At 49.1% G+C, this 25,759-nt stretch overlaps 8 protein-coding genes across 8 annotated transcripts; 1 reads left to right on the top strand and 7 right to left on the bottom strand.

Moving 5' to 3' along the window:
- Nucleotides 1–451: 451 nt before the first annotated feature.
- Nucleotides 452–997, bottom strand: M430DRAFT_25182 (hypothetical protein; the record flags this gene model as incomplete). Its single annotated transcript, XM_024865199.1, has 1 exon — nt 452–997. The coding sequence occupies one exon, from the start codon at nt 995–997 to the stop codon at nt 452–454; it is 546 nt and encodes a 181-aa protein (XP_024723972.1).
- Nucleotides 998–2,108: 1,111 nt separating this feature from the next.
- Nucleotides 2,109–6,986, bottom strand: M430DRAFT_47840 (hypothetical protein; the record flags this gene model as incomplete). The annotated part of the gene is made up of 3 exons (XM_024867959.1): nt 2,109–2,923; nt 2,975–6,686; nt 6,720–6,986. The coding sequence occupies 3 exons, from the start codon at nt 6,984–6,986 to the stop codon at nt 2,109–2,111; spliced, it is 4,794 nt and encodes a 1,597-aa protein (XP_024723971.1).
- A 3,583-nt stretch (nt 6,987–10,569) lies between these two features.
- On the bottom strand, nt 10,570–11,409 carry M430DRAFT_16091 (hypothetical protein; the record flags this gene model as incomplete). Its single annotated transcript, XM_024863390.1, has 2 exons — nt 10,570–11,213; nt 11,274–11,409. 2 exons carry the CDS (start codon nt 11,407–11,409, stop codon nt 10,570–10,572), a joined length of 780 nt encoding a protein of 259 aa, XP_024723970.1.
- Nucleotides 11,410–12,400: 991 nt separating this feature from the next.
- Nucleotides 12,401–13,985, top strand: M430DRAFT_272742 (hypothetical protein). The gene is made up of 4 exons (XM_024865563.1): nt 12,401–12,599; nt 12,669–13,177; nt 13,231–13,323; nt 13,375–13,985. Exons 1-4 carry the CDS (start codon nt 12,450–12,452, stop codon nt 13,655–13,657), a joined length of 1,035 nt encoding a protein of 344 aa, XP_024723969.1. The 5' UTR covers nt 12,401–12,449; the 3' UTR covers nt 13,658–13,985.
- M430DRAFT_56138 (hypothetical protein) lies at nt 13,711–15,697 on the bottom strand (the record flags this gene model as incomplete). The annotated part of the gene is made up of 6 exons (XM_024868586.1): nt 13,711–13,985; nt 14,039–14,412; nt 14,488–14,918; nt 14,969–15,015; nt 15,079–15,130; nt 15,369–15,697. 6 exons carry the CDS (start codon nt 15,695–15,697, stop codon nt 13,836–13,838), a joined length of 1,383 nt encoding a protein of 460 aa, XP_024723968.1. The 3' UTR covers nt 13,711–13,835.
- A 906-nt stretch (nt 15,698–16,603) lies between these two features.
- On the bottom strand, nt 16,604–17,594 carry M430DRAFT_201355 (hypothetical protein). Its single transcript, XM_024864228.1, has one exon. It carries the CDS (start codon nt 17,464–17,466, stop codon nt 16,717–16,719), a length of 750 nt encoding a protein of 249 aa, XP_024723967.1. The 5' UTR covers nt 17,467–17,594; the 3' UTR covers nt 16,604–16,716.
- A 128-nt stretch (nt 17,595–17,722) lies between these two features.
- M430DRAFT_16086 (hypothetical protein) lies at nt 17,723–20,177 on the bottom strand (the record flags this gene model as incomplete). The annotated part of the gene is made up of 6 exons (XM_024863389.1): nt 17,723–18,534; nt 18,600–19,246; nt 19,299–19,437; nt 19,496–19,798; nt 19,859–20,100; nt 20,158–20,177. 6 exons carry the CDS (start codon nt 20,175–20,177, stop codon nt 17,723–17,725), a joined length of 2,163 nt encoding a protein of 720 aa, XP_024723966.1.
- Nucleotides 20,178–21,176: 999 nt separating this feature from the next.
- Nucleotides 21,177–22,281, bottom strand: M430DRAFT_115006 (hypothetical protein). Its single transcript, XM_024861577.1, has 3 exons — nt 22,242–22,281; nt 21,721–22,185; nt 21,177–21,631 (listed from the first exon to the last, which is right to left on the bottom strand). The coding sequence occupies exons 1-3, from the start codon at nt 22,264–22,266 to the stop codon at nt 21,336–21,338; spliced, it is 786 nt and encodes a 261-aa protein (XP_024723965.1). The 5' UTR covers nt 22,267–22,281; the 3' UTR covers nt 21,177–21,335.
- Nucleotides 22,282–25,759: the final 3,478 nt, after the last annotated feature.

Raw genomic sequence — 25,759 nt, 5'->3', positions numbered from 1 at the left:
TGATAATAGTATTCAGCATTCTTTGTTTGCTTCATATCTGCTTGCTTTTTCTACCTCGCATTGTTCATCAGAAAGTCCTGGAAACCGACTATGCTTTATCTATAAGTCATGCATCTACATGCCGCTTCTTCGTCCATCTCGGTACTTCGAAGAAGTCGTTGGATGGCTACAGTGACAAAGACCACGCAGTTGTAGTCAGCAAGTCATTATCGTATAGTTGGACTTTGAGACACAGCTTAATACAGAGTTTGAAGGGTTGCGAATTCACGCAGGAATTCCTGGCCCGGTCGACCTCAGCTGCATACGCCACTATCATCCTGTACCATGCTATCCCCTGTCCCTATTCCCAGTCAAAGCAAACATTGTCCCCAGTCAACGCCCATGTCAATCCTACCAGAAACGATCCCATGCATGCCCCTCAGAAAGCTCCTCCCCCAAATATCTGAGTCGACTAATGAGCATCATAGTAACCGTCCTCCCCATCCACCAAATTCTCCTCATCCTCATCAGCAGCCTCGACATACATGTACTCCTGATCTTCATCCTCCTCGAAAGCCTCAGCATGAGAAATTTCAGCACGACCCTTCGCACCCAGCATCTCCATAGCCAACTCATCCTGAAACACATCATCTCCCTCATCTTCCATCTTCACCTCTCCCTCGCCATCGCTCGCAGCCTCCAACTTCCTCTTTTTTGCACCAGCCGGCGTCTTAGTCTTCGGAGTCTTCACAGCCTTCGGGGTCTTGGCAACAGCAGCAGCCCTTGGAGTCTTGGGAGTCTTCGGGGTCTTTGGCGTCTTCGGGGTCTTCGGAGTAGACGTCATGCTACCAGCCGTGCCCGCATCCTCATCAAGCTTCTTCTTGAATCGGCGCCAGCGCATACGGCCTGCCTCCTTAGTGCCGAGGCCCAGATCGTCAGCCAGCACCTGGTAATCGATGGTGCCGGTGAGCTGGCGCAGCGCGGCGCGCATCACTGCTTCGTCGGTGATGGAAGACATAACTTCTCGTTCTTGTTTGTTTTTGTTTTGTTTTGTGAGATCTCCTTTTCTAAACAGGTATCGATTAGTCAGTTTAGTTCTTCTCGCGTCAAAAGCTTTAGAGGAGAATAGGTACCAGATCGAGATGATTAAGAGTTTAGAAAGGTAGAATCGTGATTGTGATAATTTGCGTGTTTGTTGTTGTTGTTGTTGTTGTTTTTGTCCTCGTCCTCGTTGTTGTTTTGTGGTTGTGAGGAAGCGCGGGAGATTTTTATATCTGCGCTTGGATTCACTCTCTTAGATCTGTGATCTGCTAAGGACAGCTTTTTTATTTTGTGCGAGGAAATAGTGGGAGAGAAAGAGAGTTGGTATTCTTGAGAGGAGGCGAAGGTTAGTTGTGATCTTCTCGCTTTTGATTTTTGGATACTGGTCTTCTCGAGAAAGGGACACTTGCTTCATCATCTCATCATCTCATCTTCCTTATCCTCCGATCTAGATCTCAACCACCTAAGGTAGCTAGCTATAAGCACACTATCCCATCTCCTCGCCCTCATTATCACAGATGCGCTTTACGAAAAACCCTTGAGCTTTTTTTTCCAATGCCATGGACACTTTATTTCACATACCAAGACACAAACACACAAGCACACAGATCAAATTTACAATTCATTTGCATATCGAACCACTAGCTGAAGAAAACAAGGGTATCTACCAAACCAACACGCACGCATGCTGCAAGAAGCTCAGATCATAAACCTCGTCACTTCATCATCCATCATCCATACACATCCCACCCTGTCATCACAAACCCCTACCCAAAAATTTCATTCATTCATTAACCCTTCCCTCAAGCGCTAAATGCAATCCCAAATCCCAAATCCTAACATTAAACCATGGTAGGAATCCCTAGTAAGAGCCATCCAGTGACCGTGCGAAGAAAAAATAATGGAAAAAAAAAAAGGTGCTGATTAATAGTTCATATGAATATGCAAGAATGGAAGGAGAAGAAATAAATGTTGAAGAAAGGTAGGCGCGAGCCATGAGAGGGATCTTGAAACGCATCTCTTCCCTCTCTCTTCTGCTGAAAATGCTGGACGACGTCGATATAGATATAAGAGAGATCCTCCGAAGATCAAACACTCGCAGTCCTCCTACGGACCTGGACCGGTTTCTGCGCGTACGCCACTGCGAGCTTGAAGCTCGCGCTCCATTTCTCGCATTCTTGCAGCAGGGCCTCGTCCGCAAAAATGGAGCTTGGTAGGTCACGCTCCGCGAGCGCGGCCGTCTCATAGCAGCGCGTGTACCACCAGCGGCCGACCTTGGCGACCATCTTGGTGATGCCTTCGTCGGCGGCGTGTGATTCGTCTTTCATCATGTCGGCGAGGGACATCTCTTCGCTGCCGGGATCGCGGGATGTTTTCGAGTTGGCGGTTAGTTGGGAGGAGGCGGACGAGGGGATCGTGGATGCGACGGGGACGCCGACTTTGCAGCTCTTGACGTCGGTAAAACCGCGCTTGCCTACCATTCGCAATACCGTGTCGCTGGCGCTACCTAAGCTGATGCGCGGGTCTGCGCCCTGGATGCGCACTTTCAATCCCCGCACTGCTCTGCGAGCCCGGTTCCCCATGTTCATCATATCGAGATCCAGGATTGCCATTTCGAGATAGCCCGAGGGTTTGAGAACACGCTTGGATTCCGAGATGATGTTCCGATATGCGGCCTCGGACATCGCGGAAGGGAAGCGGAAGACGACAACATGGAAGAAGGAGGAGGGGAAGGGGAACTTGTGCGTGGGTGACAGATACTGGATTTGTCGGTGGTTGGGCGGTGTCAGGGGGAAGGATGTGCTGGTTGAGAGACGCTGGGAGGCGGACAGAGGGCGGGTGGGCGAAAGGTTGTAGAAGGTTGCTGCCGGGTATGTTTCCGCGGCATAGAAGGACCAGTCGTCTGTGTTATGTTAGAATGAGGGATTGTGTGGTACGGATGAAGGGAACACACCATTGCCCAGACCATCGATAACAAGGATGGAGTGAGACTTTGAAGATCCTTCTAAGTCTGTGATTTCCTCTCGCGCGGGACTGAAGAGCACATGTCCAAACGTAAGCCACTTACTAACTGTCATTGACCCTACACGGAGGTTGACTTGTGAGAGTGGAGAGCCGTTTCGCTCAGTGGCCGCCACCAAGATAGCACCAGATCCCGTATTTCCGCTACCACTCGATTGTCTTAGACTGCTCTGAGAAGACGGTCGAGCTTTCTTGGCTACATCGCCATGAACTGAGTTATTGCGGTCGCCGTATGCAGAGAAGAAATCGGTAAACGACATGGGTGTTGTTGGACTCGGGACGGTCGCAAGAGTCTCTTTAACCCTCGTTGGCATATCGGTGCTATATACACTAGAAGATGTGAACTGTGAGCTTCGGATAGCGTCTTCAGTCGGCATCCTAGAATCATTTTCTTCGGTAGACGGCCCTTTGACAGTTGAACTTTGCTGTAAGGTTGGCGACTCCTTGGGCTCCATATTGCTATGTTTCATCATCCGGCTCTCATACTTCTCGTACTCAAAGGGCCTATGCAATGACCCGGAAGACACACGTATTTTGACGCCATCGGTATTCCCGATCAAATCGTCATATTCATCCCATACCTCATCTTCTTCGAGCGCAGCATCCGGTTTAGGAATGACTGCTGTCGTACCAGCAAAACCTATTGTACCCGAGCTACTTGTTGTAGCCTCTGAAGTCTTGCGAGGCGAGAAAGCAAGGAAGTCTCCATGTCCAGTGTCTCCCAACGCGGGGTCCGCATAACCCTGTTGTATACCAAGACCCTTGAGGTCTTGCTCAGGCTGGACTTTCGAAATACCAGGCTCGGGGGTCGAAGGCTTTGGAGGACTTGCGCCTAGAGCAACTGAATCTTTATCCACTGTTATAGGCTCCGAAACTGGCTGCAATGTACTGAGACGAGCGAAAGGTCTTGAAAAGGACTTTGGGGATGTAGTTTCTGGTCTTGCGGATACGACTTTCGGAATCCGACCAACTTGTGGCAATCTGCTGGGGCGGGCTGGTGCCGTCTCTTTGTTGATTTGTAACTCTGTCTCAAGCACTGGGGTCGTTGGTGGGGCAGCTTCCTCGTTGGTATGCAGCTGTGTCTGGAGTAGCTCAGGGGTCGACTGCGGAGGCTCGGGAGAGGAGAAGATCATAGGAGAGCGGTCCGGTAGGGATAAGAACTCTTGAGCGTCCATCTTCACCTTCAACTCCTCTATACGTCGCAGATTCTCTTTGTAGTTGCTAAATTGCAGCGCGTCCAATTCTTCATCCGTCAACCCGACGACGTCAGCATCGCGAAGAATATCCTCAAAGTCCACAACATCGGCATCCTGTTGCTCATCTGAAGAGTCCATCATCGCATAGTGCGGGACTGTTTTGACAGGAGCTCTTCCGATAGTAACGGGCAAAGCCTGCTTGCTTTCTGGTTCTTTTTTCGGTTGAGGTCGACGGAAGAGGTTCCATTTTCGAGGAGACTTGGGGCGTTTCTCCTGTTTCCTCAACTTGGATGTCGAACGTTTGCGTCCAGTGTCGCCATCGATTTTCATTTCGAATTGCGACTCATCCGACATAATACTCGACTCCAAGCTTCTCAGAGATGGCGACGCACCCACGTTTGATATGTTGACAGGCCTTGGCAGATGCAATGCACTATTCGAATCATTGAGTCGCTGTGTTGATCGACGATATACCAACGACTGATTTCGAATCCCATCATCGCTGCTGTCGGAAGGACGTCGACTTTTGGAAGGAATCGCTGATGCTCTTTTGTTAGGTTCCTTCGGAAGCGGCGACGGCCAGAGCGTGATGCGGGATACCTCATGGCTCAAGTTAGACGAGCCCTTTGACTCCATGCTCGGTCTACCCAACAGAAGGCTCGTATTGCTCTCGGTTCGAGTAAGCTCCGAGCTTGCATTTTTGTTTTCGAGAACTTCTCCTCCACCTGCGATAATGACAGGGCTCATCCGTTCGAGAAAGAACTGATCATGAGTACGAGTACTAGCAACACTCTCCTGCGATGAGCTTGCTACACTCGTACTTCGGTTCCGATCAATGCTCAGCCCGCTAGCACTACCACTTCTTCCTCGATTACCATACTTGCCATATCCCTCATGTCCAGTACCGGCTGCTGGGCCTTTCCTGTGAACTCTGTCTTTACTGCTGATGGTCGGAATTTCAGCAGGCGCGGTCTTGGTTCGCCTTGAGAAGAGACCAAACTTGGATTTTGAATTGGCAATACTAGGACTGGGTGTGCGAGTAGCTGGGTATGTGGCCGATGGATGTAGCTGGGCTGGCCGCAAGTCGGGTACTATGCCAAGACCAGATGGAACAGTAGTATCTCCCTGTGCTGCATGTTGTAGAGGAGCTGGAGATGGGTTCCGGGAGGGGAGCCTTGACCCCCCTTGAACCCGAGATGGAGGTTGGTTGTGAGGAGGAGACGCCAATCTGTTAAGAGAAGCAATGCTTTGGCGTCTACCTTGTTTATCTTGCGTATTGCTGAGACCAGTGAGATTGCTCTGTATAACCGGAATCGACCCCCCTAGTTGGGATTGGATGTTTGGTGTCCCTTCCCTACTTGGTCGTATCGGAACATAGCTAATACTGCCGGTACTGCTTGTGCTGCTTGTATTGCGCCGATGCGAGGACATATTGCGTGGTTTCGGCGATGAAGCTTCGGCGGGAGACGTAATAGATTTCGCAGGAGTTTTCGAGGACTTGGAAGGCGAAGTTTTGCTCGGTGGCGATTCCTTGGACTTCTTGGATGATATTCTTGGTGGTGGGCTTGGAGGCAAAGGCGAAAGCCCTTTCTTCTTCTTCTGCTTCTTTTCCATTGTCATCTCGGGTGTCTTCGACTTTCCATCCCCCTTCACCGTCGAGTTTGACGAGGATGAAGTGAGAGATTCCTGCAATGATGGCAAGCCATGAGCATCAAGAATAGAATCTTCATTATCATTTGGTGTGCTCGGGGCTCGCCTCCTCGTCACCGGAGGTCGAACGAAAGCAGGACTGCCTTGTAGTAACCTCGGTGTAACATTCTTAGAGGGTGCGATTATACCAGGGGATTGGGATGAAACGGACGTAGGGGTTGTGTCTCTGCTGTAAGCGCCGGGCCCAGGCGACTCGGAAAATCTCGTGGAAGGGCTAGCGCTATACCCACTCCCACTGTACCCGCTATAGCGATTAGGGCTGTTATTCGTAGCAGGATATGTAGGTATCCATGAAGTTCCCGGCCCCCCTGAAGTCCCCGAAATTCCCGGAGTCCCTGATGACAGAGGGGTTGGTGGTGGAAGATCCTGAGTTGCCAATTTGGGAACCCCAGTAGGGAATCTCTTGCCCTGCCCAGCGTTCTGTTCCAGTCTAGTTCGGTACCGATCCAGCTCTGGAATTACTCGTGGCGGGTCCCTAACGGCTGGAGATTTGGCGCTGGTGCTGGTGAAGATTTCACTGTATGCTTCCGCTGACTTCAACGAAGCTTCAATGCTTGGACGCTGTTCTGCGGATGTGGGAGACCACTTCGTCGGAGATGAAGAACCTGATCTTTCCACGGTGGAGCGAAATCCTCCAGAGTGTTGAGAAACCGATGATGGTTTCCTCCTTAAGACGTTACGCGATGATTTGCCTCTCAGTTCGGGAACTGGGCCAGCTGCAGCGCTCTTCGTATCGGACTTCCCAAAACCAAATCTCGAAGCCATACCTACACTAGGAATCTTCGACTCTTGGGCTTGCCTTATGCTGGGCGAAGGGCCCCGCATACCTGGCCGTATTAGTTCAGGCTGCTGCGGCCTTCCAACCGTGATTTGTCCTTCCCTTGACTCCACTTGTCCTGATAAGTGTGCGATATCTGCCTCTCTGTTCCGCGACTTGTTTCGGCTCGATCCCAATGATGGGTATGCTCCAATCATTCTACCTCTGCTTGTGTCTCCTGGCCGAGTAGGTGGGTCAAACCCCGATTTGTGTGATGCCATTGTGCTCTGCTATCTCCTCCGCATTGCTTCTAGAGTTGTGTGCTGAGTGAAAAAAGGATTATAAGCGATGGGTGGGGTATATATGTAACATTTCCTTGGATTAGGGGGAGCTTCAAGGACGTTGATCGATGTATATATAATAACTGGCTTTCAGTCAATACATGTAAGATGGGATGAGTGCAATATAGACTTAACATGTTGGTTTCGTAATAGGCTTATCCGCGAGGATCACTCTTCTAGGAGGAAGAAAGTGTTTATGAAGATAATGGTACTTATTGGTACTTTTTGGTATCTTCCAGAGCGTGCAAGGAGTAGTTATACGTGGAAGTGGCGCATAAGATATTCGGGGAGCACAGGCGCAAAAATGCAGAGATTGTTGCAAGTATGCTGGAAGACAAGACACCACCGGGGTAAAACGAAATTGAACGACGTAAAAATGAAAAGAAACACAAAATCAATGTATCCGCGGGGTCAAAGAAGAAAGGAGTGAAGAGGGTTGCGGAGGCGATCGCGATGTTTAAGGCTCTGGCGCTGGGTTCCAGGGTGGTAGAGTGTGGGGACTAACAACCCTAGTACTGGGAGGGGCGAGCCGCTCTCGATTTTAGCAGCACAAGCCTCCACTTTGATCCGCACGGGAAGAGTAGTGTTGGGGTGCGGGACGTAGTCCAAAGGAAGAAGGATGGAAGCAACTAAAAGCGGAACGATTCAAGTAGTTGTTGGTCAATGACGACCAGTCAGTAGCCACTCACCCGGTTCGTTATTGATAGCCTACTTTTGTGGCATTGAGCCTATTCTCCTGCGAGGTGCAATAAGGCAGAGTTTCCGGTCGCATGTTGCCTCTGGAGTCGCCGCCACCGCTATGACTGGAATAGAACACAGTGCAGAACCACCGAGAATGTCAGGATGACTTTGGTTGACGCATGGCTATCGCATGGGAGAATAACAGGAAAATCTTTTGCCAGGACGCGCAAAGACCGCTGCGCCGCCCTGCAGGTCCTCAACCCTTCTGCAAGCTGTGCGATTGATTGCAGGTATGCGAGGCCTATAAGATGCAGCAAGAGCCTCTGACTGAATTCATTCGTCAAAGGGTGAACTTTGTTGGGGCATAGTCGGCGTACGGTCTTGTACCGTGGACTGTGTACGGTAGATGTCGTGGGATGCCTGTAGATTGTATGCACTAGACGCCAGGGCTTTATTCGTCGGCTAGGGCTTTGTGGCCGCTGGTCTGCATCGCGCTTGTCGCCAGCAGCCTATTTCGGGCGATCGACTCTGCTGTGTCCGGTGTATTGTGTACTTCCACTGTGTACACATGACACAATTCACGGTATGCGGTACAAGGTACACAGTACAGAGTGCACGGCTACAAGACTCGCGGTCGTCCCAAGCGCTCCATCATGTGTTGGCAATTTGGGCCTGTCACCGTCGCTCATCCCCGAGCCAAGTCTAGTTTTCAGCAGTGACAGGTATCTTTTCTTCCCAACGACCTGCTGATGTACAAAGCTCACCATGCGATTTGCCTGACCATGACTTTGCGGTCTCCAACGGGCCGCATCGTGCTCTCCCAAGCCAGGCTCCCTGGGCCTTGACTCCTGAGAATGTACATGTACAGTTGTCAGTGGCAATGTACGGGGGTACAGTTTGTGGCGACCTGGGCGGCCACCCCGTCCTCCGTAAAGCGACCAACGGGCAACAGCCTGGCGAAGATCCTTCAGATCCACCAATCTTTGATTCGATCCTTTTGTCAACTGCCTGTTCTTTGCGAGAAATGCCCGCGGCAAGGCAGGGTTCTGCGGGCGCTCGTTCTCATTGGCTATCCGGGAATTTTTCTTATCCAGTTGATCCGAAGAATTTCCTACTTTCGGTTCTCGCAATGTGAAAGAGGGGGTTTGCAACTCCACGATATTCCCTATATGTCTTATGTCTTTCCCTACCCATGATAGTGCCCGTCGTAGTGCGCCAATGGGCTCTGACAGATGAAAGGCACCACAAAAGGGGATGTGTGATGGGGGTGAGGGGCCGCCTATCGGAGAATAAAAACAGGGCTTCTGAAAGGCTGGCTAAAGATGCCTGCAATCACCACGCCGATTTGATATCAGCAACTCTCGAGTCCCCTCCTGGTAGTCATTATTCAGAGTCCCTGTCACATCATGTAATCGTTTGTCTTGTTGAAGTCGGAGTTGGAGCCTAGGCAGACTCGAGCTTCTTGACCTGATTCCAATTTGAGATGAAAAAGGAATAATGCTGCAGCAAAAGTGAAGCTCGCTGCTCGCCTTACCCGGTCAGCCCAAATGTGGCGAGTGTGTGTTGTCATCAACAGGCGTCAATGTCAATCATGGAGATCGTGGCGCAGTCTGTGCATAAGCTGCAATGCACTCGCCACAGTGCTGATAGATGTCTGAGCTACCTAGGTATGTATATATATTAAGAAAGAAAGAAAATTTTGCTCTTCTTAATAAAGTTCAAAACCAATGCGTTGACGTAGCGGGCCACATTCATTGACACTTCGATAGTTCAAAAGAATATCCCGATAGACGCCTTGTTGAAGGCTGGGGCCGGGTTCCCCGTCGAAGCGATCCACAGCAGCCGTTGACTGTTTGTCAGGGTTGTATGGGCTCTCATTGGGCCAGCGCTGGCATGATGGCGTTCTTCCTTTGGGACCGCAAACGGTAACGTGACGACGAAGTGGTTGCTTGACCTTTGCTCTGTTGACCCCCTCTTCCGTCGTCCCGGAGTAACAAGGACAAGGAGCTCTGGAGGATATGCGCGGCATGATTCCTCCCCTGGAATGCTGGTTTACTGGTGGTGATAACACGATCCTCTTCCCCCCTTGATGCTTCTCGCGTCAGCACTCAATACTGTGAGCCTATTAAGTCACCCGAATCAATGTCCAATCCATGATTCGGTGCTGTTGCATGTTAGCAACGTAGGATCTTGAAGAACGGTCCGTGGGTCAAGGGTTCTCCGGGGTTCAAGGGGAAGGATCCCGCTGCCAATGACCCAGTAGTACTGTGTCACAGAATATGACGGCTCTCATTCGCATACCGCGGCAAGCCTATGAGGATGTTGAAGTCCACCTCTGCCTTCCCATTGGCGAATTGTCTCTGCAGATGAGACTGGTTTAACCTACCCGTTGCGTTCATGGTTTTATGTCAGGATGATAAAACCCGCTGGGAAGCGTCCGGAGAGGGGCTAACCTTGATAAAACCTCGAATGGAGAATGAAGATGCTCGCCATATCAAGTTACTGCAAGCCATGCGCACATTGCAGAGTAAGCCACGGGAACTGTCTCACCCTATGTGCGTCTCCAAATATCTCCAACAGGAGGTACTTGCATGCGCATGGTTAATATAATTTGTGGGGGACAAATCGCGATAGATAGGCTGAGGTCTAGACACCTCGTTGGCGCCTCAATTCATCGATGCTCCCCTCCTTCGTATTTGTATAATGACAGTAATGCCCCAAAAACGCCTTGATTCCTTTTGATAGCCTGCAGATTACGTCGCATTTTCTAGTATACAGCGGGACCAGACATCTCCAGATAATAGAAAGAAGGAAAACCGGTTCGTAATCATTCGTGGTCATATCAAGCCGCCTGTTGGAATCTCTTCGCCCGCGCCTCCGCCTTCGCTCTCTCAACCGGATCATCAAGGATTCCTAAGGGCTTCTTTGCTTTGGTTGCAGCCGCTGCTTTCGGTGCCGCTTCTGTTCGGCGATCTGGGGTTTGTCTCTTTGCGCTCCTGCCTCCCTCTTTGTCCTCTCTTCCTCTCTTTGGTCTGCGCTCTGGTAGTGCGGAATCCAATCCCTTGATGATCGTTTCCTTCGTATCCAAACCGAACTTCTTGGCGCGCTCAGCCAGCTTCTTTGCCTCCTCGTCCTCGACAATACCGAATCGCTTGGCGCGCGCAGCTCGCTTCTCTGCCTCCTTTTCTGCATCCGTCTGTTGAATACCAATGGAGAAATCCTGTTTTGGTGCCTCTGGCTGAGCGGCCGCCTTTGTCGCTGTTGCGCCTGATGATGCGACAGCTCCTCCGTCTGCAGCCTGTGGTGCGCTCTCCCCTCCAGTTACCTTCAGGTCTGTAGTTGTAGCAGGCTCGACATCGACTTTTTGGTTGGGCACTGCGGTGGGGTTTGCAACTTGTCCTTGTCCTCCAGCCGCGACAGCGGCAGCAGCTGGTGCCGTTGTAGCTTTGTTATCGTCTTCGTCCCAGTCGATTTCGTCCTCGCCAGCTGTGACAAACCATTAGTATTTCGCATTGGATATCAACGCAACGCGTTGGAGACACTCACCGGCCGCGCTCCCCGGCTTCTTATCAGCCTCTTGTAATCGCGAAATGAGATCAGCTTTGTTGCCTGAGACTGCGAGACCGCGATCTGAAAGGAGCTTCTTCAGTTCGGGTACTTTGAGCTGCGTGTAGTCCGCCATGGTAATTGCGTTGCTGATATTAAGTTCGCGATGCGATGAATATGATTCGACAAGGGATCCGTCGAGAGTGAGCAGCGAGGAGGCGGATGATGTTATCAGGCTGAGTGAGTGTGAAGCTGTTGATCGATCAAGAATCCCTGACCACCTACGGATTTCGCGTTTGGCGATGCGCTAAGTGAGGTACAAATAACATTATTTAAGCGAGCTCTGGATTTTGTTGACTCGGAAATCTCACTGCCAATCCTTCTTTTCATCCAAATGCTAGTTATTCAATAAAATTCTGGTCCATGAGTGCTAATTCTAATGGGTTTTTATTCTCATTTTGCTCAAAGTTATCTCTCAAAGTTGAGAGCAAGTGTCTACCACAACCATATAGTGTAACGTGTAGCGCCGATCAGCCTGACCATCCATGTAGTATGACATAGGACTCTTCATCCTCGATCGAATTTCCAAGTGGATAGAGATATAGAAGGTATAAAAGGATCGCATTACACATATTGACCTGGACTCAAATATGAATGACGCTTGCTGTGCTTTCTCTCGTTTGCTTCTCCTATATGTATGTGAATCAGTCGCTGCAGCCATGCTTCTGGGTTTTCATGATCATAGAGCAGTATCACATTTTTACCACTCAAACGATCCATGACTGGGTAATCTTTGAATCATGAATTTATCTAGTTGATTATTCAGATTAACTCTATTGATAAATGAACTTAGAGGTATTCGAGCAAGCAATATGACAGGTAGAAAACGTGGCGGAATTTCTCATTGAGCGGCAGTAAGTTGAGGCTTCTCCCAAAATCAATGCACAAAGAGAAATAGACATCAATTTTTCAATGAAAGCAATCGGGGCTTTTCATTCTCTTCTCTCATTGGTTTTCATGATCTCGCCCCATCGGTCTTTGTTCATTCATTATTCTCGATGAACATTCCGAGGGGTCAGCAAAAGTCCCTCTGGTCGTATATCTCTAGAATGGTCTCCGCATTTGTAGATCACTTGAGATAGGATTTGTTTGGACAAGATATTTTCAACTACAAGGATGAAGTATTCCTCGCGCAACGCCGGCCTCGTCGGCGGGCAATGTGTATTCCTTAGCCTCTCCTGGATCTTCGTGTTCGCCCGCCTGTATGTCCGTAAACGGCTCGTCAAGAAGGTCGACTTCGACGATTACTTTCTGATCTTGACACTGGTACGTGCTCTCTTTCCCCTCTTCATAAATACGCTCTCATTATAAGACCAATGTCTAATCCTCTCACAGGCTTTATACACCATCTTGGCCGCCTTCATCATTACCATCGCCTCCCTACGACCCTTCTCCTACGACCTTACGCTCCTGCAACTTGGAGCCGCGCGCGGCGCCATCTCTAAGGGTCTGCACCTATTCTTCCTTTGCGAGGTCTTCTATATTCTAACCTGCGCATCCCTCCGCATCTCCGTCGGCCTCCTCCTCCTGCGCGTGGCAAGTAGCCCTGCGCAGCGCCGGGTCATTTACCTCATCATGCTCCTCATGATCTGCTCTTCCATCGCTTTCCTCTTTGTTGTCATCTTCCAATGTAACCCTATCTCTTACTTCTGGAACGAGACTCCGGGAGCCGTTGGAACCTGCGTCAAGAGTAGCACAGTGGCCGATACGGGATATGCGCATATGGCGGTCGCTTTTATCTCCGATTGGACCCTGGGTCTCTTACCAGCCTGGCTGCTGTGGAATGTACAGATAAGCAGAGGGAGAAAGATTGGGATCTCGATTCTGTTGGGTTTTGGTCTCTTGTGAGTGCACCCCCATGTTTCTGACCTGAGGAGTCCGAACTTATGGAGAGCAGATGCGGTGTCGTTGCGATTGTGAGAACGCCGATTATCAAGGACGCGGCCGCAACGTCCGATTTCGAACGTGACTGGGTCCCTCTAGCTCTTATGTTTGTGCCCGGCCCTCATCTCTCCCCCTACTCTTCTAATAGAAATCGCAGTTCGATTATCGAGCCTGGATTAGGTATCATCGCGGCATCGATCGCGACACTTCGGCCACTATTCTCCTCACAACGCCTCCAGACAGTCAGTTCGTTATTCAGCGGTGGCCCGGGCTTGTGGAAGGGAAGTAAGGTAGGAAAGAAGCCGAATGGTTCAATTACTGCGCTCACGAGTGGAAGTCTGGAGGAAGGGAAAGCCGGCATTGAGTTGACGACTACCGTGGAGACTGATTCCTTGAGAGTTTCTTCGGGGACACATCCCTTTGCGCCTGCTGCTTGGTGAGATATATGGGAAGGTCTAGGGTTGGTGATCATCAAGCGCAGATAGGGCGAGTGGAAACATCTTTGAAGATTGTCGTGTAAGAAAATCTATGTATATATTCTTCGCGATTGGTTTCTCCATCTATCTCTATTCCAATGCTCCACCTATTTATTCCTAATTGTCCACTTGCATCACCATCTCAATTTGTCTTGAAATTCAACTTCCCGCTCCAAGTCCTCAATCTCTTCCCCCAGACCTGCAACCCCACAATCACCAAGAAGCCCGCCACACAGATGGCCGCCTGAACACCAAAACTCCTCTCTGGACCGCCCGCATTGGCCCACTCCACCTTAATGAAGTCAGCACCCATCACATAGCACTCTCGAGGGGCTCAGCACTCACCTGCACATAACTAATAACGAACCCGCCAATGGTCCTGCTCTGATTCAACCAAGCCCCCACCTCTCCAGACCCCTCAGGATAACAGTCAAGATTATAGCTCGCGATGCTAACGGTCGAGATCATGACTCCGAACACGTATAGCCCCCATGCGAGAGACGTGAGCATGTAATGATATCCGCGCTCGAGACAGAACCCGATGAGGATGAGCCCGGCTACAATGAAGGGCGTTGAGAACCAGATTACGGAGAGGCGAGCTTCGGGCTCAAGGACTCCGTTGTGCCGCTTCATGTATAGACGTGCTGCGAGGTCATGCAGCCAGTGCCCGACTACCTCTCCTAGGAGCGCTGCAACAACGGGCGTGAAGTAGAAGTAGCCTTTTGATATATGTTAGTTTATGAGACGCTAGAGATGGATTGCAGTTGGGATTGGGACGGGAGATCTGGGCGTACCGATTTGCTTGGTGCCGAAATTATACAGAGGCGCCACGAAGATGGAGAGCGTGGTGTTGATTCCCACGACCCACGCAAACGTACACATATAATAACCCATGCTCAAAAAGACTGTTGGTCTCGTAACCACTTTCCAAGTACGCATAACAGCTTCATAGAAACTACTTCTTTGTTTCCTGCTGTGCCATTGTTCAATACCCAGCAACCTCTTGACTCGAGACTTGCGAACCGGCCGTTCAGATGCGGGGATATGTCGGTCATAGAATGTTTCGTCGACAAAAAATATTATGCCCAGAAGGCAGAGCCCGGTCATGATTGTAAGAACCCAGAAAGCCCAGTTCCAGGTTTGGGTTGAGACAATGAAGGCTGTGAATAGGGGTCCGAAATAGGGGGATAGAATAACGAAGCCGGTCCAGATGTTGATTTTACGACTGGGAAAGTAATCAGTTATAAGTATTGTAGGAGGATGGTGGGTACTGACGGATGTTCATGGAAAAAGAACATGTCTTTGACAAACATGAGCCCACCCTAACAAATCGTTAGATTGTCACTAATTATATCTGGTCTTTTGAGGAAGGGAAAGATGCTTACACCTTGGGCAACGGTAGAAAAGAATCCATTCAAGATTCTGGCGGCGAAGAAACTGTTAAAGCTCGTTGCGGCAGCACACCAGATCGCAGTGGCAAACGCCAGGACAACGAAATAGAATGTGACCGGCAGACGTCCGAAATATGCGGCGAGGATAATGGTTGCTAATCCACCAGGACCTAAGAGGGGATCGGGCAGGGTCTGGCACATGGAAGAGAATACCGTGAATCATTCTCAAGCAGGGAATGTTTTCATCCTACAGCAGAAATATAATCAGGGGAAAGACCACTCACTTTGCTTGAGGAATCAATGTCACAGCGCCCGTCGCGCTTCCATAATCTCCCAGGAAGGCAGTAGCAGAAATAATTATAAGAATAGCATGTTTCTTAAAGCTGCTCCAGTTTAAAGGATCCTGTGGGTCATCACTTGGCTGTGGAATCAAGACAGTATGGCCATCAGGAGCGAGTTTGAGGCGCTCCACGAGCTTCTTGTCATGAATGAGTGAGACATCAACAATGTAACCGTTTTCTTCTCCGATACGGTCCAGATCAACCTCAGCACTTGGGGTGCTCTCGATTTGTTCATCGGGAATTGCTTTTTCAGTGTCTGATATTTCAGCCATTATGGGGAGGTGTGTCAAGCCCAAGTTCCGGAGCTTGAAATATCAGAAGACAATGAATTACGAAGGGACCAGCGAGTAATTGAGAAGTATAGTTGCGTTGGAAGCTGGCTCAGAAAGAGATGGAGTCAAGCAGGGTGTTCCAACCAGAACCTTGTGTAGTTTCCAAGAGGTGGATATGCTTTGACTTATTGAATCTGGCCAGCGGTTTGATGTACCAACTCCAGCAACAGGCCAACGATTACGACATGACAGCCCTGGATATCAGTGGGGTATATATAAGATCAACTCGAGAAAGCTGGACGACAGCGATCCAGCATGCCCCACCTACTTTGAAAACTAGGGAGTTTATTTTTTTCCCAAATGACCAGAATCCATGTTGGTAAACCATGAGTAAGTCGAGTCCAGAGTTCTCTGTACCGCCCCCTGAGCCCCTACCCTCATGGGTCCTGCATGCTGAAAGAGATGCCACCGAATGGTTGTTCAGTATGACAGGCTAATATACTACCCTGACGGCGTATGTCGCCCCGCACGACGTTCCCCCAGTCCCCACGTTTGATTCCCCGGACACAAGCAGTGAAGATTTCCTCCCCGATGACAGCCGCAGGGTTGGGGGGCCGCCTTCTCCCCGGATCTAGTGACCCTGACAAGGGTCAATGTCCGGATTACCCCGCGTCTGCCAAGAAAAGTCCGAAGAAACGGGTGAATTTGGGTTTTGATCTCGGATAGAGGCCCTGTCAGTGGTGGAACGTAAACTTTGGAAGTAGACTGTGTTTTTGCAAAAGTTTTGTTGCATATTATTTCTCTTTTTCGATATCTCAAGAGGCAGGAGCTAAAGTCTAATCGAGGGATCTGTTCCTGCCCTCAATCTCCACCTAGAAGTAACTGATCTAGAGACAAAATGATCAACTAAGTATTGTCAACTGTCAAAGATTGCGACAACAGAACATTTGCCGTCATCAGTTGCCGAAGTCAAAGTTGGTTGCAGGGGCTCAACACTCAGGGTCCATCTCCAACGGAGGTCATTCCGTGAGGACACAAGTACCTCCTCTGCTCAGCGCCACCTTCATACTGCCCGACTTCAATCCTCCCTCAACCGGCGTTTCTAGACCCTCACTCAAACTTTCCTGCAAAGCTATCCTCTTCTTGATTCCAATCGGCATTCTAGACTGTACGCCAACTTTCAGAGTCCCATTCCCCCATGGAACTTCGCCGGGACTTGCAGGGGTCGGATCCCAGACATAATGAACCTCGCCCGGTATTGGGATTGTCACTTCCCCCTCAGGCTGCCAGTCCATCTCATCGTCGTCACTTTCCCCCAAGCTTTCGTCCGGGTACCACTGCTGCATGTGATGAAGGGTTTGCTCGATGGAGTCGGTGAGGTGTTGTTTGAAGTGTTTGGACCTTGCGAGGAATGCATTCCTATGAGAGCCAAGAGTAGTCCGAGGTAAAGACACATCACAGTGGCTAAGGGCCTTTAGAGTGCCCGGTTGTGGATGACGATTGCTCTTCTTTGGGCGATGGTATTGGTTGCTTTCAAACGCATGGTGGCTTGAATCGAGGGAATGAGAATGCTCCCGTTCAATGACAGTGTGCGATCCTAATTGATGGACTTTTGCAAGAGATTTTTTATCCCCACTTCCATCCCATCGATTGCCTTCTTGATGGGATGGCTTGAGCTTATCGTTTTGTTTATGACCTTGGTGTCGCTTCCCTTTGCCCATGATGAAGGTCAACTTGCACAGATAGTCAAGTGACGTGGGGACCTCCATCAAATATGTCTGACCGGGGCTTATCAATGGCGGGAGAGAAGGAGCCGATTTTCAGCCATGGATTGTAGTCGAATGATCTGGTTAGTGACACAAAGCGATCAGACAACAATGAGGTTTCGAAATAATCTTCGGGCACTTTCGCTGCATAGCTAGCTTATTCCGAGCAATCCAAGAGGTCGTGCTCTTTATTCTCTATCACACTGGAGTTTTCGAAGAATTGAGGCAGATTCGATAATACTTCAAATCCAATATACTCTCAGCTTTGTCCCTCGTCCCAGCCCCATTCTTTGAGCAACTGCTTCACTCGATATTCAGTCGCCCAACCCAGGTCGGTTTCAACATCGCGCAAGAGACTCAAAACAGCACGGCGTTCCCGAGCATCTACTAGGCACTGCCCCGAAACAAATAGAGGTTGCACTTGGTGGATTCTGACGCTACCTTCGGGCCTTCCCAATGCAATCCCACAAATCTCATGGCTATTATGTCGGACTTCCGACTCGATTGTCCGATATGATTGAATTCTGGCCGCAAGAGTTGACCGCCGTGCGGTTGATTCATGCGGCTTGTTCACCAAAAGTATGATTCGAGCCATGTAATACGATTGCATAGTCGAGGCACACATCGGCATGCTGTACCAAATTTCCGAGAAAACTGCCCTAGGGCTGTCACTTGGAACGCTTCCGTCTGTCACAGGTGGTAGTCGAGCGCAAGGCTTGAAAGTGTCGGGAAGACCTTGATACCAGATATCAAGCTCTTTCTCAAGCTCCTTCCATCTTTCAAGAAGTATCATGTGGTTTATGCCGATGATCCCATTTGGACTTGCCCGGTCTTGGGGGAAAACATGGTCAATTGAATCACCAGAAGCAATATAGTTAATGATCTTAGACATCAACCATACCAAAGCGTTTGCTATCATGTCTTCTCGCATAGCAATTTGTCGATCAGGATAATGGAAGGCCTCGGTGCTATTGCTTGGGATGACGAAGCCTTGCTCATCAAGATGGAGACCGGCAGCTCTCCAAAGACCGAGGTCTTCGGTATTAAGTCTTGTTTGGCTTTCGTTGATAACTGTAGCATATATATCAGTACCTATTACTGAGAGATGATCTGCAATTGTGAGACTGTGAGCTTACAAGCAGCGAGAAAATCCTGACGGGCAAAGTTCCAAAATGCGGCTCTCCGGGCTCTTGAAGGTTGGGCCCATTGGCGGATTGAACCAGGACTTGTTGGCGATTGCAATGGCATCATGCTCTGACTCTCTGCGATATCAAATAATGATTTAGTGCCGCTGAGATGTCGCGACCATGCAATGTTGGTATAATCCAAAAATTCATACACACACAAAATAGCACCAGCTACCAGTGTTTCATCTGCGTTGCTGGCATGTGCTGGTCTTGAAACACGTCGTCTTTTATTTCCTTGCCCACTGAGAGCACTTTGTGGCGATTGGGCGGAGCTTTGAGGGGTGAAAGCTTGATCTGGACCAGGCGTCACTGATGCTTCTTGTCTTCCGGACTTTGATAGTTCTTCCATGAGAAGTTGTATCGCCTTATCATAATACTTCGTTCCGATGTAGTCCCAGTCGACAGTTTCCGGGTGGGGATAGAGCTCCATTTCAGCTCGTCTAGTAACGTTGCCGCCATGTATGGCTTTGTTCCCACGTACACGGCTGAGCTGTTTGGCTGCATATGCGCAAGCGGAGTATTTGAGTAGAGGATTTGATAAAGCTTGTACCGGAACTATATGCGCGAAGTAGCAGCCAAGATCATAGAGGTCCATCCTAAATTTGTTAGAGAATGTTTGAAACCCATTTACTCAGAGGCAATACTTACCATTGTCCAGCAGTCTCGCTGAAGTGACGCAACAGAAAGGCAACTTCGTGCTCTTTGACAGATTTAAGGTCGCATGGAGGAGAGAAGGCCTTGGGCGAGGAAGCCAAAGCGGGATCAATAGGTGGTGACCGCGCATCATCTGGGAGAGTAAGTCAGCACAAGTAGTCGCTGAAATTGAGCCACACCACAACACGAACCCAGGTTACCGTCGGGGACTGTAGGATTTAATATAAAATTAAGATTATTCGAAGGTGGATGGGAGACGAGAGGGTCTCCAGGTGAACTCGCGTGATTTGATAATGGTCGTATATAATCGTAATTGTTCGTCGCCGCCGCAGAAAGGGCCTCCAATCCAGGAGCGTCATCGAATGATATATGAGGATAATTGTCTACACTGCCTTCCTCCAATCTTGGCACAACTATTGGGGTCGAAGCAGCATGGTCCTCAGGTTCGGGTGTTGCTTCCATGTTAAACGGATCCGTAATGTTGAGGAAGGTCACTGAGCCAGCTATTAGTATCTTCTTGACGCCACGGCTCGCAGTTGTGCGACTTGATATACCATTTTTCGGAATATCCACCCAAACATTGCTCTCGTTGAACGTATTCTTGTAGGCATAGAAGCTTCCCAACCTCCCGGTTCTCTCTCCTGCTTCCTCGTCTCCAGCCGCATTCATCGACGCATTCTGCTGATGTCGGAAAACAACTCCATCACTAGGACGACATTCTCTAGAGCCCTTTCGACATTGCCCGCATATAGGCTTCTCCTCGTCGCACTTAAGCTTGCGTTGACGGCATGTCTGGCTGGGGTTGGAGATTAGCTTGGTCCTGGAGGCGAATTCCAGACAAGGAGGGACATACCATCCCGTACGAGACCTCATTTCTTCTTCATCTTGAACGATTTTTACAAGGCACCATCGAGATGTTGCAATAGGTCATCTTATCCAGGTTGCGAGGGAGAGAAGACGAATCTTTTTGGTATTATTAGGAGGTATGTAGCTAACCGCCTCCCCGCGCCAAATCTAGACCTCCCTAAAGGAATCTAAAAATAAATATTTAATTTAATGCCTTAGGACGAACATAGCCGCTAACCGGTTTCGCGAACAACAACATCATCCCCAACACGTCGACATCCTTTGCTTTTTGAGCTGTCCCTTGGTGTGAGTTCACGCACTTGCTATGGACATTTGACAAGCTGTTGATCTCTCCAGGTCCTGGTGGTGCCGTGCTACTCAAGTAGAGTTCTAGTGTACAAGCACCAACGCCCGTGTTGTTTCTCCACCACTTCCCTACCCCCACGGTCTGCTCCCACATATCCCACACTCAGTGGGAGAAACATGGGGTTTCTGACTCTTCTTACGATAGATATCTGGCGGGCAGGGTAGATAATTTGTTTAATCAATGTTGCAATCCGCCGCTCATCAAGTGATGGGAAGACGTATGCCCGCTCAAACCGGTGACCGCAATGTTTTGGAAATCAGTATGAAGTAGGAATCCTGTTACCTTTCAGATAAGTAACGCTACCTGCAACATTTATCTGTCTATATAGAGACTCCACGCCGAGATTCCGGCTTGGAACACTCGAAACTCGAGACCCGCAACTATCCTTGATCTCCGTTATATGCAAACATGATCAATGCCTGAGCAAGGTCCCAAGTTGAACTTATCCAGTCAATCTTTACCAATTGATTGACACTAAAGGAGTAGATTATGTAAAGGTCGACCTGGAATATTATGAACCTACTTCTGTCTGAACAATTCTTGGCTTCTTTGGGGACATGACGAGGAAGAAGACGGCGAGAAATCGACCCTTCAGGGCCATTGCCGTGAGGTCAAATGAATTGATAACTATTTTTAGATTCATAGGAAACCGAAATATTGGGGATTCATTTTCGTCTTGATTCTTGAAGCCTGGATAAAATACAAGACAAACTCAGGAAATTCTTCTCACCCAGTTTACTTGCAAACTCCTATCTACCACTTCCTATCCACCACTTCCACTTCCTCTATTCAAGCAAAACATCCTTCAACAATCTCATCTATTCAATTATATAACCACCATCTACAACCATCGCATGACCTTGCACGAAGCTCGCCTTCGCACTCGCCAAAAACAACGCACAATCCGCTATCTCACTTGGCTTGCCCATTCTCTTCATCGGCGCAATATCCACCGCCGGCTTTATCAACGAAGCCCAATCCTTATCAGCAGTCGTCATTGGCGTCTCGATTATCCCGGGACAGATACAGTTTACTCGAATGCCTTTTGATGAATAATCAATGGCGTCGGCTCGAGTCATTGCCATTACAGCTGCTTTGGATGCCGAGTATGCCGCTGTTACCTCGTAAGCTGCTCATTCGAGGATGACTCTGCAAAAGAAGCAACTATGAGAGGCAAGGAGAAGGGGAGAGATGATCACTTACGAGCACACGGCCTTCCTACAATTCCCAGCTGGCTGGCAATATTCACAATAGCACCCCTCTGTCGTCCTCTTCCATCCTCCTCTGCATTCAGATGATCCAATGGTTCCTGGGCCAACATAGCCCTAATCTGTGCACGTGAACTGAACCAGCAACCCCGATAGTTCACCCCGTTGATCCTATCGAATTCCTCCGTGGTCGTCTCATGGGACGCAGCATTGTTCCCTAGGATTCCAGCGCAATTCACACAGTAGTCCAATCGTCCAAACTTTCGTACAGTTTCTTTTACAAACGAGTCCACGAACTTCTCGTCTGAGATGTCGCCTGCCGCGGAATAGATCTGCACTTGTGGGTAGGCTTCGGAGATATGGCTCAAGGTATCCGCCAGGAGCTTTTCATTCAGATCTGTAATCGCAATCCTTTCACACCCGGCCGCAGCGAACGCTTTCGCGACTGAGGCTCCGATACCTGTTTGATTGTTATTTCACAGTGTTCTACGGAGTCCTTGATAAGGAAATTCGCACCTGTTCCTGCTGCGCCCGTCACCATTGCCACGCCGGGGAAGAGAGTAGGCGCCATTTTGCCTATATTCTAGGTAATTGTTATTGTTCAGTCTTGATTTTCTTGTTCCGTTTCATGATTCCACTTTCGATGATATCTCAATTAGTCGGGTCGCCCCGCCCCGCTACATCCCACTCTTCCAACCTCGAGGAGGGTCTCACGTGTTAAGTTACGGGGCAGAGCTGTGGGCTATCTTGGAAGTCAATTACGATACATGGCACCGCAGGACATGTGCCTTGAGTTCTCAAGGAATCAAGGATTTCTGCAGGACGCTCTCAGTCTCACTCTGATCAACCACTTCGTCCACGTATCATGAAACAGTGCTAGCAATTCTCCATCCCAATAGCCGATTGTAATGACCACAGAACTCCTGTCCCTCTAGCAGCCTTCGATCAGGACCCGTATGATGCGGGTCCAAGTTGCCATCGAGGTTTTGGTGGAAACGAGCAGCGTTTCCTTTCCGATATTTTGTCTGTACTTCCGACTAAATGGCATTATCAGGGTCTGGGAGCATCTTCCGGTAGTCAAAGCTTTCTAAGCGGCCTACTCCTGTAGTTAGTTACTTTACGTACCTTGTAGGCCGCCACTCTTCCTGAGTAGGAGAAGAAGAAGAAGAAGAAAGGGATGTATGCTCGTCGCGCTAAGGACCTGTCCCCTCCCCGGGACCCCACGCCTACCCCGTCTCCTTTTCTGCCCCGCTCCTCCCGCCAGGTATTGGTTATATTGATAACAAAAATGGAGAATGGCAATAGAAATGTGATTGACAACAACTACTGATCGCGCTCTCTACACGAAGGTCAGACGAATATAATCTTGCTTCTGTCCTGCAAATCCTCATCCAAGCGGCCTAAGCTAGCTTGCCAGTTCCTCTTTCCTCCTAATGTGATCGATATTGCAACTCATGGGTTTAATCCAGAGGAATCTTTAGTTTGGGGGTAAGGTTTTCAATAGTGACAGAATTTCATTTGCCGCGATCTGAGTGGTAATGACGGCGAAAATTCGCTTCAACTACATTCAACTAACCTCCTCGTTTCGTTTCACTGGCTTACCACTGAATCTCGTAGACGAACTTTTCAGATCCCAGCACAGAGCCGACTCCATACTCAAACGATATCTGGCAACTCTTTTGTGTTGAAAGATGTGAAAGGCCCCTAGTACAAGATCTCATTTCCGTTTGTCTCCCCTATTTTTCCTCCCTACTTTATCTAACGAATTCAGCAACAAGTCCTCAGAAGTAACCCGAGTCCACTGATCTAGATTCTCTAATCAGTGTCGACCTGTATGAATATAAACATATGTAAATTAGTTCTTGCTGATCACTTCTTGATGAGCACGTGCCTGCGATGCTCTCGCGTTTTATCTTGGGCTTTGAAAGCTCTAGAGGGATACACGGACCCAGGGTTACGGAAGCATGGTAATATGGAGAGAGGCTAGGATTCATTGTATTTCTACACTGTAGTTTGGAATCGAACGGACTTGAAGATTCACTGCCTTGAAATTCGAACAACAATAAAAAGAGGAATGACAGCAGTGGGGTGTCTAACAACGAATGAATTAAACTTTAAAGGAAGTAACAAAATATGGTTACCTACCTTACCTTACCCTGGAGCCGATCAATGTTATCTAGCTTAGACGCGTTCCTCTGAAGCTTTTCTTTAAGTCGTGACGAACAGAAAGTATAACTAAGAGAAACTATATTGCAGATTGGAAGTAGGTCCAAAGGTGCTAGCAGCATACACTGTACACAGGAAGAGTTTGGGGGGGCTACCCCATCCCCTAGCACTCATTTAAAGACTTACATTCCTGTTTTTAGGCGTCAGTCCATTTGACAAGTTGCAACTCGCTCTGAGAGTCTGAGATATCCTCAATAGAGCAGAAAAACTGTCAACCAAAACTTCTACTCGGCTTCGAGTATTATAACTGGGTCCAAACATCGTAAAAAGTGTGGGGTTTCATACTTGGAGTAAGCCTGTGAAACATACAGGCTACTCTGGGACACTGAGTTGTCTAAAGTGCCATTTGATACCTGTAGTGACGACAAGAGTAGTGGCTGTCAGTGCAACCCGACTTCTATTCGAATTGCAACCGTTTAGGGAGTTGATAGAAAGCGGATAATGAGCGGATAGGGGGAGAGGTTGGAGACCTACTTAAAGTCTGTTTCTTCACAAATCATGGGCCGCGTACCAAGTCGGTGGTTAGGTGGTCTCATTTCCTCCATCAGTGAGTCCGTACCTCTTCCATATGCCAGTTCATTCCCATGCTCTCAGAACCTTGATTGATGACAGATTCGGTTGGCGACTCCAGGGAAAAGCTGGAGTTGAGAACTTGAGGCCTTTGGACGCCGGATCCTGAGTTCAAGGAACCGTTCCAACAGAATTTCTGGAACTCGGAAGTGCCGATGCATTTGCCATTTCGTTCGTTAATTATTCTTGGGGTTCTCTCCGCAATGTTGGTGAACTTGGCTGGAGTGATACTGACGGGAGCAGGCATCCTGAACAACAAAATAGCTAAATGATTAAAGCGGTAGTAATCTTACGCAACGGGGGCAGTCTAGCAGTGTTGAGATGATTTGATGACGGTAGAAAATGGTCTGTCTCGGTGCGGGAAAGCGCGTGCCGTGGGCAGAGCCTAAGCTTCTATAACTTGATCCGTGTCTCTCCGCTGACTGCAAATCCAATTCTGTTTGGGAGTCTTGACTCGATGAAGATGCTGCGACGTCAAACAGACGATCTGTGTCAATTATCAAGAGCAGTATACTTGGCAATGCCTCCTGAGCCTCAAAAAGGTCCGAATCCAATAAACCACTTTTTATGTGCAGCAACCCAGAACGTGATGCTGACAACCGGCCGGCCGGCTTAGGGACAGGATATCAGTAAGCTATTCGACGAGCATTCGAGTCCGGCACATGTGGGTGGGTATTTTGGACAAAGCCACGGGCCCAAGACTGCTTTAATTGCCTCCTAATCTTTGACAGATAATCCGACAGGATTCTGCAAGTTTGCAATGCGTCTTCTGGAAATATATCTCGAGTAGACAATGAAAGGCTTTGAATTTCTCATGGTGTTTTTCAAGCTCCAGGGATGTTATAGCCCTGGCGAATCGTAATCATTCTAGCTCGTGGGGCCGAGTTAGAGCCAAAATATAAGCGTCTGCCAGACTACCCCAGTATGGATGTCAGGTCAACTTTCATCCGTCCGATATCACAACTCGGGCTCATTCGGTCCTGCCGTGTATTGTTAACATCAATTGTTCTAAACGCCTTGCAGGTATGTCGGCACCAACGCGACTACTAATAAACCTGGTATCCCTACTCCCCAATGTTAGTGCTCTATTTTCTCCTGGACTGCATTGCCATGAACCCCGGACAAGAGGCCTTACCTACAATGACGGTAATAGCGAGCATTGATGGTGGAGCCGTGGAATCACCCCGAGAGTTGTCGCCGTATTGCTCCAACACTATCACAGCCAGCCAAGTGCACAG

Source organism: Amorphotheca resinae, assembly GCF_003019875.1.
Source record: "Amorphotheca resinae ATCC 22711 unplaced genomic scaffold M430scaffold_2, whole genome shotgun sequence".
Taxonomy (NCBI): domain Eukaryota; kingdom Fungi; phylum Ascomycota; class Leotiomycetes; order Helotiales; family Amorphothecaceae; genus Amorphotheca; species Amorphotheca resinae.
Note: the sequence above shows the minus strand (reverse complement) of the source record. Positions and strands in the feature narration are given on the sequence as shown.